Below are 15580 nucleotides of genomic sequence, written 5' to 3'. Positions count from 1 at the left end.
ATATATTAACAACATATATCTCATTTCAATGATATGGATGCAACAAATAAAGTTATTTTTATAGTTCAAATAAGGTTCAAGCGGAGTCGGGCAATATCCATATTTTATTTAGATCTAACTTTTTTATTTTAAGGAATACCTAAATTTGACTAAAACCCGAATACAAAAAATTCTATTCATTTAAATCAGTTTAAATTGGTCTCAATAAGATTCGAATAAAATTTTCATTACTAAAGTTTCATTCATATAAGATAAACTTTTTCATCACAAGGGAAGTAAGCATGCAACACATCCACATACCAAATGGTGTTAAACTTTTTTCTTTTCTTTTTTATGTTCTTCAAAAGTAAAAATTTAATGGATTGGGTTGGAGCCAAAATTTGCTCCACCCATATTCCACTTGCAATATTAAATCATATCTTAATCCTGAGGGGTGTAATTCAACTAGTCAAATTTTAAATTTATTTTTTAAAGATCTATTTCGAGTTTCACAAATCTCATAATTACTAGAAACTTTATTGCATCAGTATAACTAGAAGTATCAAATAATTAAAAAATAAATGTAGCCTTCGTATAAGATAAGATATACACACCGTCTGTAATCAATCTTAAACAACACCAGAGAAATGAAAAAACCATATTCAAACAAAGTAGGACATGCTCTTTATCCGCAATGTGAATTGTAGAACCAAATCAACCAGCACGGGCAAAATTGTATATGAACAAAAGCAAACAATAAATAATTTAGTAAGCTCACTAAAACATCAAACCCAATTGAAACAAGCCAAGATTGAGAAAGAAGTACCTGAAAAAAAGGGTAGAGAATGGACCAAGGGAGTCTCTTTCTATAAACAACAGCAGCAGTCTGCAACTCACCACTGCTTCTATCAGAGCCTCTCTTGAACTTCATGAGATCCACAATAGAATTGTTTTCTAAGAACTGTTCTGCTGACCCATCTTGATTATTGGAAGAAAAAGCAAACACTTTTGAAGATCGTTGAAAAGAAAAGCAAAGAAAAGGTGAAATTTTGACTGGCTTTGAGTTGTTTTTAAACATTAGTATAGGCCTCAGAGAAGTGGATGTAGAAGATAAATGAGAGGTTCAAATTGAAGGAATTGAAGAGGTGGGCAGTGAGTATAATCGATAGGGAACTTGAGACCATAATTGCTTCTCTCCACACCCCACGATGGAGAGAGAGGGAGAGAGAGAGAATAGGAAAGATGAAGAAGGGATTCATAATAGAATTACTAATGCCAAAGGTTTTACAATTACAGAATACAAAGAAATTTGTAAGCATAAGTTGAAAAAGATTAACTACAAGAAGGCACAGGCATAATGAATGGCCATATGAATGAATTAATAAGAGATTGAGGGAATACCTATCATGAGGACATTTCCCTCGTTTCATAAACTAAAACAACAACAAACAGGACATTCTTTCCTGATCATGGACAGGATATGCAAAATCTTTGACAAACTTAGACCCCAAGACAGTTGGAGGAACGAGGATATAAACATTAGAAAACAATGGAATCCTACCAGACTACCAAAAATATATTACTCAACATTCTTTCCTTATCATGACTATAACAGTTGACAGCCAGCTTCCAAATCCTCTAAGGTGATGGTCTGCAGTTCATCGGTATCGATACAGTTGAAATCAAGCCTGAGATCCAAAATCTCTCTAGCATTAGCTAACATGACATTTACTAAACCTCCATTCATTTCCCTACGCTGCTTTTCTGTTGTTTCTCTCTCAATCAGGGCGGCAATGGCATCTCCACTGCATGAAGAATGTAATTTAAAACCATACAGCGAACTACCTTCATCCTGATTATTCATCTTGATGTGGCAAATATTTGCTAAATCTTCAGAAGAGAAGTCATTAAAATGGAAAAACTTGGTAACCCTTCTACAGAAACCCTCATTTGAAGATATCACACGCTTCATAGGTTCACTATAGCCAGCAAATATGACTACGACTTTTCCACTGTCCATAACAGACATAATTTCTTCTAAGGCTTCAATCCCATAGTCCTTCTCATCCTCTTTCTGCGATGGTATAAGCCGATATGCTTCATCCACAAAAAGAATTCCTCCCTCTGCTTCTGCAATCTGCAACAGGTGTTGTAAATTAGTTTGGCAGAAGAAAGCATTACATTATCTGCCAAGAAAGCTGACATTTGATTTCAGAAACCCCAGCAACAAACCTTTCTTCTAGTCTTGGGTCCAGTGTGACCAACAAATTCACCAACCAAATCTGTACGTTGTACTTCTGTTACCTTGTCAGTAGGTAGAACTCCTACCATATGCAGTAATCTTCCAAGTATTCGAGCTACCATGGTCTTACCTATAGAATATGATAATTATCATCTCACTTTATGACTTAATCAAAGATATACAGAAAAATTTGAGTTCAATCACAAGATAATTTAAAATCAATCAGTTGACTATTCTTGTACTTCTCTACCACTTTTCAGCAAAAAATGAGATCCAGACTCCTAAAGAGAAATAAGGGTTTAAACAAGAGAGCAACAGGCATACATATTGATAAACTGAAGAAATGAATGATAATCTTTTTTGTCACCCCAAGAACATCATGAGCAGCTTAGTCTTTCCTTCTCACATCTAATAGGGGAAGCCAACTGGCAACATAAACTATAAGGTACAGGTAGCATTAACTGGGAAAACTTGCAAATGTTTGAGAAGAACAATCTCAGAAACAAAATGGGATGGATTGACTTATCTGGAAAAAGAGATTTTGGTCTATAATTTAATGAAAACTGTGGTTCAGTAAATAGTGGAATACAAAAGGGGGCATCGAGCCAATTTTTTGGCAACAAGGCCTTATTAAATTTAGCTCAGAACTCCATTGTCTGTCTCCACAACACAAGAGTGTTAAGAGTTAATCCAAGCTAATGACACAAGTTTGACAATACACATGAGAATGCAATCATTAAATTATTGTTAAATAGCAATGGGATTTGAGAATTCTGAAACACTTGCAAAAAGGAAGATCATAAGTTATTCACCAGAAGAGAAGGCAAAATAGCATAGTAAAACTAAAATATTAGATCAAGATTTTCTTTTTTTGGATTTCAGGACTGAAGAATGATTTATGGAATATGATGAAATAGCATAATGATACAGAAACAATCAAACAGCCCAATACCTGTTCCAGGGCTTCCCAAGAAAGCCATATGAGGCGGTCTTCTCAGACCAACTTTCATACCAAGGGCCCTGCGCCTCTCATCCAAAAGCATACCCTTTGCCCATTTTCTCAGTTGTATCTTGAGGTCATGCAACCCCACAACATTTGATAAAGCATCTTCAAGTTCATCCATCTTAGCTTTTGTTTTAGAGCATGCTTCAAGTGCTTTTCTCTTTCTCTGCTCTTCAAGATGCCACTGCAATAGTTTACACAACTCCTCACTCCTTGGACCTGGTGAGAGATGATTCAAAGGAGTCATGCCTTCCTGCAAATTTAAGGTTACACAAATTACCAGTGTTTTATAATAAAGAAAATTAATTTAAAATGGAAAAAATTGGGCACTGGCATCTACAATACATTGTCCTCTGCACTGCAGTCAGCATTATACTCCAGCAATGTCTTAACAGTTGAGTGATCTTCCACTCTGATTGAGTACCAAACTGCAAGGTGTAACGGTGTCATTCCATTCTGCAAGAATAAGACAAGTAGGAAAAAAGCAGTTCATATTAGAAATTGTCTTAAAAAGTTCCCAGTTTTAATTTGAAACAAAACAAAAAATGGATAACATGGCGCCAAGAAAGCAGACATTCGCTTTGGCTTCAATAATAGCACCATGAGCAAGAAGCAACCGTGCAGCTTCGCTGCAACCATTCTTTGCTGCCATGTGTAAAGGAGTTTCTCCATACTGCAAATTTCAGGATGATAACAACCACAACGAAATCAGATGTGTTAATCAAGAGAAGCTTGCATAAATTTATAGAAAGATCTAAGCAATTGGTATAAAATTTGACCAGGAAACTGACACATAAGCATGTACTCTCCGCTTACCATATTCCTAGGCTCCAGTTCAACCTTCTCAGCTCCTTGCCAATCAAGAAGAAATTTAATTATCTCAGCCCTGTTGTAACCAGCAGAAACATGAAGTGGAGTCTGCGCCATCTGCAATTAAGCAAATCAAGTTAAAATTTAAAGAAAAAAAAATACAGTCAGATAAAAAGATGCATGAACTTTTCTTCTTTCTTTAACTCAGTCACAGATACCATAGTCAACAATACAAGTGACAACAAATTCACCAGTTTCCATTCAATTGTGTCCATAACAGATCCACCAACCAATCACAAGAACAAAACGAGCAAAAATACACGAACCAACCCAGCAGATAAAATGAAGCAAGATCTTTCATTTTCACAATATACCCGTTAAAGAACACCATTTTCACAGAACCTAGAAAAACCCACCCGGTAACAAAACAGAATCATGAACATGATGAGAATTAAAGAAAGGAAACTAATGGGATCTTACAACAGGGTTTCTTTCATTGAGGAGATAAGGGTTTCCACTGAGTAACCTTTGGAACCCAAGAAGATCTCCCGATTGAGCACAGCTATGAATGGTGGCAGGCTTGGAAATTCTCGACCCTTGACCCTGACGATTCCGCTGCATTGTTTCTGTGTTCATTTTATGACTTTCTTTTCCTTTCCTTTATTGGTGGCTTCGCTTCTATTTCCCACCAAACAAAAAGAGAGCGAAAGAATTTGGATTTTTTGGAATTTTCTCTTGGAGCGTCCTTGGCGGTCAATCTGTAATATAGCAAGTCCGACTTTAGTGCACAAATCTAACACTTCCGTCCAATTTTTCTTTTTCATCGGTATCACTTTTGGAAAAACTAAATTATCTCACGTGTGGGTCTGTAAATCACGTGGACATAAATGTACGAATGCCCAATTTGTTTCACGGTTGAAAAATATTTAAAAAAAAATGGTTTTTTTTCTCAAAATGATTTTTTAATATTTTTAAATTTTTTTGATGAACTAATATAAAAAAAAATAAAAAATATATATTATTTTAATATATTTTTAAATAAAAAATATTTTACATTACCATAATATCAAACAGACTCTTAAACATTAATATGATAAAATTAGATGTTGATGGGTCTAGTACCTATCCAAAGGCATAGGACAGGCTCCAACTCGAGTTCAAATTTTGATGAGTAAGGTGTGTACCACGGCCAACTCGTCTGACCCAAAAACATTCACTCGTTTTTCATATAGTTGGTATTTATAATTAAATACTCTTACATCTACATTCAACTATGAAGTCGGCCATAGCTTGCCTCTTGATTACGGGCCTTGGTTTATACTACAACCCATACTCTTCCAATTCTATTGCGTATTTCACTAGTTGTCCTGACATGTCTAGTTTGTGAAGGATCTATCTCAAAGCCTAGTTCATCAATACCACCATTTGGTGTGCTTGGAAGTAGGCCCTCAGCTTCCTAGAAGCTGTCACCAATGCTAAGGCTATTTTTCTATCCTCAAATAGCGGGTTTCGGCATCTAAAAGTGTCTTGGCCGCATAATAGACCAGACGTTGTACTCATTCTTCCTCCCTGACCAACACTGCATTGACAACCCGGTCTGCCACCCCCAAATACAAGAACAGAGTCTCCCCTCTTTGGGCTGAAAGAGAACATTTAGGGAGGAAAGGTAAACCTTCAGCTCTTCAAAGGATTTGTGACACTCAGGTGTCCACTGGAAGTTGGGGGTATTCTTTAGAGCTTTGAAAAATAGCAAACCTCGTTCCACTATTCTAGTTATGAATCTGCTCAAAGCTGTTAACCTTCATATAAGGTGTTGCACCTCCCTCACTGTCTAGGGGGGGTTCATGCCCAACAGTACTTGAATTTTTTTTGGATTGGGCTCAATCCCTCTATGGTTGACCAGAAAACCCAAGAACCCCCCCGGATGGCGAACACGCACTTGAAGGGGTTCAGCTTCATACTATGGCTCTCCAGTACTTGGAAGACTTCTTTAAGGTCTTGTAGATGCTATTCAAAAGTCATAATTTTTACCAACATGTATCCACATATCCTTCCATGATCCTGCCTAACTGATGTTTGAACACCTTGTCCACCATCTTCTGGTATGTTGCCCCTACATTCTTCAAACCGAAAGGCATAACCCTGTAGCAGTAGGTCCCTCTTTTGGTTATGAAGGATGTTTTCTCTTCATCAGCTAGATGCATGAGAATTTGATGATACCTAGAGTATGCATCCAATGAGTTGAGGAACTCATACCCCGCTGTTGAATCCACTAATTTATCTATTTTGGGAAGGGGATAGTTATCCTTCGAGCATGCCTTGTTCAAGTCGATGAAGTCCACACACATTTGCCATTTGTTATTAGCCTTCTTTACCATCACAACGTTGGCGAGCCACTCAAGGTATGTTACCTCCTACATGAATCCTGCTGACATGAGCTTATCTACCTCCTTAGAGATGGCCTTCTGTCTGTCCCTCCTTACACTTCTCTTTTTCTATCGTATAGGAGGAAAGCTAGGGTCTATATTCAGCCGATGTGAAGCTATTTCAGGGTTGATCCCTGGCAAGTCCTCTGGATGGAAAGCAAAGTTGCTTTTTTGCGATACCAGCAACTCCGTGAGGTCGTGTTTCTATTGACTGTTCAGGGTGCAACCCACTCTCGTGACCTCTTTATTGGTGGAGCCCAAACGAACTTCAACTAGTTCTTCAGCTGCCTCTATTATGACTTCGGGCTTCTCTTCGTAGGCTTGAAGACGATTAATCAATAGGGCATTCTTGCCCTTCAGACATGTGTTTGCGTACTCTCTTGAGGCTTCTTGGTTCCCCTTCACCACAACTACCCCTTTAACAGTTGGGAACTTCAGGGTCAAATATTTAGTACGGACTACTGCACTGATTTGGTGAAGCAGTGACCTCCAGATGATGGCATTATATGAGAGATGGGTGTCAATGACCATAAATGTCCGCTGGAGAGTTACACAATGAGGTGCAGTTCCCATAGTGACGGTAAACCCTATTGCCCCTTTCACAAGCACTGCTGACCCTTCTATCCCGATGAGAGGTGTTAGCACAAGAGTCATTCTGGAGGCGTCTATGCCCATCTTTGTCATGACCTCTGCTAATAGGATGTTCACTAAGCTACCACTATCCACTAGGATCTTGTGGACCCTGTGACCCTCCATGACCGTGGAAATCACCAAGGCATCTTCATGTGGGTGTTTAATCCCTTGTCCATCAGCAAGAGTGAAGGTGATGGGTTTATGCCAAGAACTTTCTTAACCCATTGTAACTAGAACTTGATCTCCCAGCCTTGTTCTTTTATTACTGGTGACGCCTACATTGGTTGATGAGCCCCCTAGTATGATAAGAACCTCTAGGAGTGCTGGTCTTTGTTGTCTCACTTCACCTCTCTCCCGTCTAGAGATGAATCCTTTTTTAAGAACTGGATGAGGTATCCTTGTGCTAGAAGTCTCTCCACCTCTTTTTTTAGAGCATAACAATCCTTGGTATCATGTCCTTTCTCCATATGAAACTGGTAGTACTTCTTAGAGAACTTGAGATTGGGATTAGGCTTTAAAGGAGGAGGATATTAAAGCAAGTTCTGACCCCTCAAAGCCGTGTAGATTTATGTATAACTGGTGTTCACAGAGGTGTAGACCCTTTCAAACCTAGTAGGATGTTCCCTAGAAGACCATTTCTTCTTAACATCTTGCCGTTTGATAGGGGAACGGTTCCGGTTGGGAGGTTCAACTCTAACCCCCTTTCTATGAATTTAGGAGGAGTTTCTACGAGCAGGCAAGGCTTTCTCCACTCTGATATGGCTCTCGATCATCTATTTGACCCTTAGGAGAGTTCTGTCTTGTAGCGGGTAGAGCTGTTTCCACAAATCTTCACTCCTAACCCCCTTGATCAAAGCATTTCTTCATTAAATCTCCTCAGATATGCCCGAGTAAACTCCTTCTCGCTTTGGATAATTCCAAATAGCTCTGTGGAGCTTTTTTTCATGAGGATGCTGGTGCTAAAACGTGCTACCAGCTTAGCACATAGATCCTGGAAGCTCAGGATCGATCTTGACTTCAAGTTGTTATACCATGTCCTCACGTCCCCTCTGAAGGTGGTAAGCAATATCTTACACATGACGTCATTATCATGGATGACCAGCTCAAGGCTCCCCCTCACATTCTGGATATGTTCCCGAGGGTCTGTAAGTCCATCATATTTGTCTAGGTTCATCTTCGCGGATAAATACTCTTTGGGTACCTTGACTTCCAAAACTCTCTTGGATAATGGAGAGCCTTCCACTTGGTACTAGTGGGCAGGTTGGTGATGCCGTAAGTTCTCCTCAGCCCTTCTTCTAGGTCGTTCTCGGTGTGAACCAGATGAACTGAAGGAATCTAGCATGGAATGGTGGGAGTGATGAACTCTTTCTTTCCCACGGTGGCTAGTTTGAACTCTACGAGAATGTTCACTTCTCACTAGTAACGTGAGACGATGTGAACGTTCTCGAGTTGGACTACGAGAACGATCTCTAAGTGGTTCCTCTTCATTCTACCCATATCCCTCTACATAATTGAGGCGTCTTCGGGCTACAAGGGTTCTTTGTGGCTGAGGTGGTAAGATGTGTGCTGGGACATCGTGAGCTAGTTGAGGATGAACCGTGAGCTAGTTGAGGATGAACCGTAAGCTGTTCTCTCAATCTGACGACCTCTTTAGAGAGCAAACATATCTGCTCAACCATCATCTCAATCTGAGGTTGGGCGGACGTACCAACAACAATGTTGGTATCTGTGATATACCCTGGATCTGTCGTGTTGGTGTAATAGATGGAACCGTACGTCAAAGCTTAGTTTTTTGCTGGAGAAGTAATTAGCTTTTTGTAAAGGTTCCCACAGACGGCGCCAAATGATGAGGATACAAAAATCACAAGGGATATTCTGGAATGAATTGCTCTTAGAGATCCTTGTATGTCATTCACAACGTGTTTTACGACCTTTACTTTCGGCTTCTTCTTTAATGGATCTCCTCAGAGGGTGTGAAATTCTTCTGGAATAAATACATGCATAAAATTCCTTAGAGACCCCTGGGGGTGTTGATGGGGGACCCTCCAAAGATTAAGTTAGTACGAGGTATTTTCATGTGTTAAAATGACATTAATGAAGATATTAATCAGCTTTTATGAAGATAAAGAAGAGGAAAGGGAAGAAGATATAGAATTCAGGTAGAAGAAGAAGAAGTGTGTTTATGTATCAAAGTATAAGGTTTCGAATCCCTTTTCGTATATTACTGCTCTCTTTTATATTATCTGACTTGACCTGTTTCATGTAACGTAGGAGGGGTAGAAATGTAATCTTATACTAGTAAGATAATATTATTTTACTGCTCGTACCATCAAGTCTAATTAACTGCTTGTTCGTATTTAATAGAATGCGATGAGTATCATAATTACTAACCCAGACCCAGAGTATGAGAGACTTAGTGTGGAGTTACCTTTCTGCTATGCAATCAACCTGAGGGTGTTGGGTTCTACTCACACACTGAGCCCAAAAGGAGTTGAGTTCAGCTTGTGACTGCACCCAAGAATGGTTAGGGACAAACATGCCATAGCCCAACGTGGAGTTGGGCGCGATCGTGTCCCTGACCCAATAGGGGATTGGGTGTTGACCCCCATAGCCCAACGTGGAGTTGGGTGCGGGTGCGTCCGTTGCCTAATGTGGGGTTGGGCGCGGACGTACCCTTACCCAACTTGGAGTTGGGCGCGAGAATGCCACGGCCCAACTTAGGGTTGGGCACTAAAAAAGACATAGCTGCATTTTGGGTTATGATTTTTGTGCGATGACCTTTAAACAGGGGAGTCTTAAGGAAACCATGACGTATCATTGTTGATATCTTATTTTCTAATGATATTATTAAATTAATAAAATTTATTAAATTTACTCGAACCAATTACATGAATATTATATATATATATTTTAAAAAATATTTATATTTTTTTGATATATTTTATAATATTCATGTAATTGGTTCGAGTAAATTTAATAAATTTTATTAATTTAATAATATCATTAGAAAATAAGATATCAACAATATAAACAGGGGAGTCTTAAGGAAACCATGACGTATCATTGTTGATATCTTATTTTCTAATGATATTATTAAATTAATAAAATTTATTAAATTTACTCGAACCAATTACATGAATATTATATATATATATTTTAAAAAATATTTATATTTTTTTGATATATTTTATACCAAAATAAAATTTAAGTAACGCGGGTCACCTAATGTAACACTAGCTTAGGATCCAAAGCCTATTAGGTTAAAATTTATAGGGTAAGACTTCTCCTGTAAATAGAATTGCATACACATGTACAAAGGTTGAAAACTGATGGCGATCCTAGTATCAACTGCTGCTGCAAAATTTTCCAGCATACTCTCCTTCTTTTGATTTATATTTTGATAATAGTAACTTTCCAAAAATAATTTGTGCTTTTTTCGGCAACAATCGCTGGTAACAACAACACGATCAATTGCCTGCATCAAAGCGCAGTAATCAAGTCCAGTGATGGACTGGTTATTAAAATTATTGATTCTCAATATATATAATTTTAATTATTATTTTTTTGAGAAAAAAAAAACTAGAATAATGATTAATGGTTATCAAAACAAGTATTCAAAATTGGACGCAGCATGCCCCACTTTTTAAGATTTTAGCTAACGCTATACTTCTGAACGATGTCGTAAAACCAGTCGGAGCTTAAAACTGTGCGTTTTAATTTTGCAGCTGCACCCAAACTGGACAAAAGAAAGAAAGAAAGAAAGAAAAGAATTTGATGAGGTAGATCTAGATCTCCTCTCGCTTTGAGGAAGCGGTCAGTCACTCTTTCCTTTTACGTTTTATAATCTTCCTCAATTCTACCCCTATTTACAATTTGTCCTGCTTTATCTTCCCCAACGCAGCATCTCTTGCCGTTTCACAGACAACCCAATCAATCCTCAATTTAGGGTTTCGAGATTATAATAAACTAGAATTATTATTTTTCTTTTGTAAAAATTAGATGATGCCGCCGGTAAAAACATCCTATCGGGACCGGACACAAGAGTTTCTGAGTGTAGCAGAGAGGCTAAAGAAATCGTTCTCATCGGCGAGCAATGCGGCATCATCCAGTACCGGTAGCAGCACGAAGCCGGATGCTAAGCGATCTGCTGTGGCGATTCAATCCGAATTTAGTAAAAGAGCATCCATGATCGGGTATGGGATCCACCAGACATCTCAGAAGCTGGCGAAGCTGGCAAAACGTGAGCTACTTCCTTCTCTTTTTGTCCTCAATTTAAATGATTTTGATGATTGATAATTGATGCGAGTAATATCGTGTTGTGGCAATGGTAATGGTGATGTAATGGTAATGATTGAAGAAAGAATTTGGTACATTCTTAAAACACAAGATTAGTAAAATTCACTTCATCGTTGGTGTAAAACAATAATTCTATTCATTCCTAGAGCAAGTACGAGGGCTGGAGCTATGTTCTTCGAAGTGTGAGGATCCGAATATCTTGTGTTTATCCATAGAGATTTCTTAAGGATAAGTTTTTGTCGCTGCTATTATTATTATTATTATTATTATTATTATTTCTTTTTGGAAGGGAGTTAGCACATGTTCAGAAAAATTGGTAACTGTTTCTCGCATGGTGGTTGTTTTTTCATTCTTTCTATCTATCTTTGAATGCTATCGTCTTTGTTATTTTTCAATTCTTGGTCCTTTACAAAAGAAAAAATGTTTGTATGACAAGAAAAGAAATGTGTTTTGCCAAATGTGATTTAGAAAATACATAATTAAAATATTTTTGGAAAGTGTAATCATAGTTGGTCCTTTACAAATATTTTTCCTTTATTATTCATAGTCTTAGACTAAGATTATTGTTTGTTAATTTGGAAAGTGTAATCAATAAATTTAATGTTCTTTATTGAAAATGTTCCGCATTCTGGAAAGAATCTTCCGAATAAAAATATAGGAGTGGTACAAGGATATTGTGGCAACTCAGACCAAACCAAAGTGCATCAGCTGATCAGTTGCTCTTTCCACTTTCTTCAGGTGTTAGTTTGATGCATGGTTTATGCTTCCTAGGAGAACATTTACATAATTTTAAGGTTCAAATTACTTAACCTGGCATATTTTGAAGGTTTTCAGTTCATAGGAGTGGGAAGAAGTTGACGAAGGTGAATATAATGAGAAGGCAACTTTGTTATACTGATTCTTAGTGAGAATTATCATATTCCTCATATTTTACTTACATGAGTTTCAATCTTATCTAATTTAGGCTCATTATGTAAGTATTGTCATCTTGATCCCCATCTTTTATTAGTCTCTTCTTTTGTTTTTGTTCCAATGAAATTTATGGAGGTGACTTTGTATCAATGATTACTAGTGCTTGGAAATTGAGTATTTTTGGAGATTTTGGGAGTATGTGGATAGAATTGAATTTGAGAATCTTCAAGAACTACTCTCTGGAAGCATTTATTGTGAGAAGACAGTTTTCTTGCCATCCTTATGGTGCTCTTTCTTGAGGGCTTTTCCAGAAGTGTCTGGTGGATTGTCAATGATATTGAATTTCTCTGTTGTATTTACTTTGTAATTTTGTTTTACTTATTTCCTCAATCCTTATCGATGAATTCTCTTCTCAGCAAAAACAGAACCTGGAAATAATTAGTGCACGGGTATGGTTGCAACTATTAGAGTTTCACATCTTATTGGTAGTTCCTCTGTTTCTCATATAACTTTGTAAATTTCCATAAATAAGAGAAGTTAAGTTGTTCTTAAGTTTTGAATTAAACAAATCATTATTCTGACTGGGAGAGCCATGGGGTCTCAGCTCTCCTGGGAGAGCAGTACACCTCCTGGAAATATAGAGTGTTGCATGTGGAAAATTGTCAGAAGGTATCTAAAACTACCGATTGAATATGATAATCAGACCTCATCACCTTGATGGTAGCTGCAACAAAATTTTAGGAATTGAAACCATTGAAATGGATGTTGATTTGTAAGTCTTTTCATTTTTCCGTTCATTGATTGATATCTTCTTACACCAGGAATTCTACAAATGCAGCCCTTTATTATGTAAGTTTTATGGAAATTTGTGATTATATGATGAGTTTTTGTTGTGCTAGATCTCTCTTGCCTTTTCTGTGTTTTTCACAGTCTATTTTAGCAATCGGTCATTCCATTGCTTGGATCTAAAACAATGAATTACTTTACATTCAATGTTTACAGACTGAGTTTGAAAACAGTATAGCTATTTTGAGGTTGGAATTGACTTGTAATAATCTAATGAAGCCAAAAAAATGTTTAGCATTAATATTTCTTGCATTTTGATCAGTGGCGAAAAGAACATCGGTGTTTGATGATCCAACTCTGGAGATCCAAGAGTTGACAGCAGTTATAAAACAAGATATTACTGCACTTAATGCAGCTGTAGTAGACCTCCAACTCCTTTGCAACTCCCAGAATGAAAGCGGAAACATCTCAAGTGATACTACAACTCATTCAACCACAGTTGTAGATAACCTAAAGAATCGCTTGATGACTGCTACAAAGGAGTTTAAAGAAGTCCTCACAACGCGGACAGAGGTAAATTGAAAGTTGCATCTAACACATGAAGCAGCTCAAGATTCCATAATCAGGATTTTTGGTATTGTAATGTATTGTTGATGTCTTGAATTTTATGTAAATGTACAGAATCTAAAGGTTCATGAGAACCGAAGGCAGTTGTTTTCTTCCACTGCTTCAAAAGACTCTTCAAATCCCTTTGTTCGTCAGCGTCCACTCACTTCCAGGACAGCTGCTAGTGCAACACAGGCTCCTCCCCCTCCATGGGCCAATGCTTCTGTATCCTCATCCCAGCTAGTTCCCAGGTACAAGTTACAGCATTTGTTGTGCTATTAGGAAGTTGTAGTAGGAATGGCCTCGTATTTTCTTTACTTTTTTTTCTTTTCTTCTTTCTTATGTACCAATTCATGAAATTTCCTTCTATTCTTGATGTGGAATTTTTTTTGGGTGAGGATGGGTTGATTGATGTCTATAGACAAGAGAGTCTTTATTTTCCCACTGAAAATTGTCCCTTCTCCTTTGCAGCAAATCGACAGATGTTGAGTCCCAGCCGCTTTTGCAACAGCAGCAACAGCAAATGGTTCCACTACAAGACAGTTACATGCATAGCAGAGCTGAAGCCCTTCATAACGTGGAGTCAACAATCCATGAGCTGAGCAACATCTTTACTCAACTAGCAACAATGGTTTCTCAGCAAGGAGAGCTGGCAATCAGGTTTGTTCTTTGTTATGGTTTCCATTGCTACAAATGATGCTTTGATTAAGCACAAGTATTTCAGTATTTGTGCATAAATAGATGCATGAGGATCATCTGGACAGTTGAACTCTTCAGCTCCTCGTACTGGAAACAGTTTCTGTGTCTCCAAGTCCTAGACACGGCTGCGTCTTTCTTAAAGATGACTGGTATGTTGGCTGCTGCTATCTGCCAATGCATCTTATGATTGGGGATTGGCAGTTTGAGAGGAGTAAAAATTCACCAGTATAAAGGAACAAATGTAAAACATACTAAAAATCCTTACTGAAAGCAAAAGCAAAAGAAATTGCTTTAATCTATTACTGTTTATTTAGCAATCATTTACAACTCACCTAAGGGCATTGCTGACACAGGATTGACGAGAACATGGATGAGTCACTGTCAAATGTAGAGGGCGCGCAGGGCCAACTGGTCAGGTATCTTAACAGTATTTCATCCAACCGATGGCTGATGATGAAAATATTTCTTGTACTTATTGTATTCCTCATGTTTTTCGTTTTTTTTGTGGCATGAGAGTATACAAGAAAATGCACCGGAAGCGTATATTTCCTGCTCCCAATGTTTTTTTGTTTTTTTTTTTGTCTCTATTCTCTACACAGTTTTGACTTTAAACCCTGCTTAATTTGTTCCGGAAATCCTTCTTGTATCCTTGTATGCAAGAACGAGGACAAGTGCATAATAATGATAAAATAGGGCTTGGTGTAATTGTTCCTATATGATCACGTCACTCATGGCATTGATACTGGGGTGGTCTTGTGCTGATTGTGGATTTTGGTAAATGTTATGCTGTGCGGTTCATGGCTCAAGTGGCGTCCATGTAATATTCAGATAGCGATCCTGATTATTTTTTTAAGCGACTTATTAGGGACCTCACTGCCATGAAGTCTGTTTACGTTGACAGACGTTGGTCATCACAAACAGTAATGCAGCGTTTAGTTACTGTTTTGGGGGAGAATAGATGGAGACATTGAAGATGTAAATATTTTTTTGTTGAAGAGAAACAAATAATTTTAGAGTGAATTTTTGTATTTTTAAAATAAGAGGTACATAGGGAACATGTCTTCAGAAATAATATTTATTATTTGTTATTTTTAAAATATTATTGTAAAAACTTATAGTTTTAAAATTGTCTAAGACATGAAAGAATAAAAATAATTATTATGATAGTTTTAAAACTCAATTCAAAGG

At 37.6% G+C, this 15580-nt stretch overlaps 2 protein-coding genes across 3 annotated transcripts; one reads left to right on the top strand and one right to left on the bottom strand.

The window, feature by feature from the left end:
* Positions 1-1334: 1334 nt before the first annotated feature.
* Positions 1335-4827, bottom strand: LOC18100397 (protein CfxQ homolog). The gene is made up of 7 exons (XM_006381638.3): positions 4515-4827; positions 4041-4151; positions 3799-3897; positions 3570-3680; positions 3174-3477; positions 2212-2351; positions 1335-2116 (listed from the first exon to the last, which is right to left on the bottom strand). Exons 1-7 carry the CDS (start codon positions 4668-4670, stop codon positions 1586-1588), a joined length of 1452 nt encoding a protein of 483 aa, XP_006381700.2. The 5' UTR covers positions 4671-4827; the 3' UTR covers positions 1335-1585.
* A 5915-nt stretch (positions 4828-10742) lies between these two features.
* LOC18100396 (syntaxin-32) lies at positions 10743-15106 on the top strand. 2 transcript variants are annotated; one of them, XM_024602766.2, is made up of 6 exons: positions 10743-10906; positions 11093-11333; positions 13410-13660; positions 13769-13944; positions 14165-14353; positions 14746-15106. In XM_024602766.2, the coding sequence occupies exons 2-6, from the start codon at positions 11093-11095 to the stop codon at positions 14903-14905; spliced, it is 1017 nt and encodes a 338-aa protein (XP_024458534.1). In that variant the 5' UTR covers positions 10743-10906; the 3' UTR covers positions 14906-15106. The 2 variants fall into 2 exon arrangements, with proteins under 2 accessions (XP_024458534.1, XP_024458533.1); XM_024602765.2 differs by having other exon boundaries at positions 10756-10906; positions 10995-11333.
* Positions 15107-15580: the final 474 nt, after the last annotated feature.

Source organism: Populus trichocarpa, chromosome 6 (genome assembly GCF_000002775.5).
Source record: "Populus trichocarpa isolate Nisqually-1 chromosome 6, P.trichocarpa_v4.1, whole genome shotgun sequence".
In the NCBI taxonomy this organism is placed as follows: Eukaryota; Viridiplantae; Streptophyta; class Magnoliopsida; order Malpighiales; family Salicaceae; genus Populus; species Populus trichocarpa.
This window is presented reverse-complemented; position numbering and strand designations above follow the sequence as displayed.

Excerpts from the sequence above, each read along its gene's own strand:
- LOC18100397 (XM_006381638.3), bottom strand. The coding sequence starts at position 4,670 with ATGAACACAGAAACAATGCAGCGGAATCGTCAGGGTCAAGGGTCGAGA. Across the intron at positions 4,152-4,514 it reads TCAATGAAAGAAACCCTGTT|ATGGCGCAGACTCCACTTCA; the intron begins GTAAGATCCCAT and ends GCTTAATTGCAG. Across the intron at positions 2,352-3,173 it reads CTTGGGAAGCCCTGGAACAG|GTAAGACCATGGTAGCTCGA; the intron begins GTATTGGGCTGT and ends CATATTCTATAG.
- LOC18100396 (XM_024602766.2), top strand. The coding sequence starts at position 11,093 with ATGATGCCGCCGGTAAAAACATCCTATCGGGACCGGACACAAGAGTTT. Across the intron at positions 13,661-13,768 it reads TCCTCACAACGCGGACAGAG|AATCTAAAGGTTCATGAGAA; the intron begins GTAAATTGAAAG and ends GTAAATGTACAG. Across the intron at positions 14,354-14,745 it reads CAAGGAGAGCTGGCAATCAG|GATTGACGAGAACATGGATG; the intron begins GTTTGTTCTTTG and ends TTGCTGACACAG.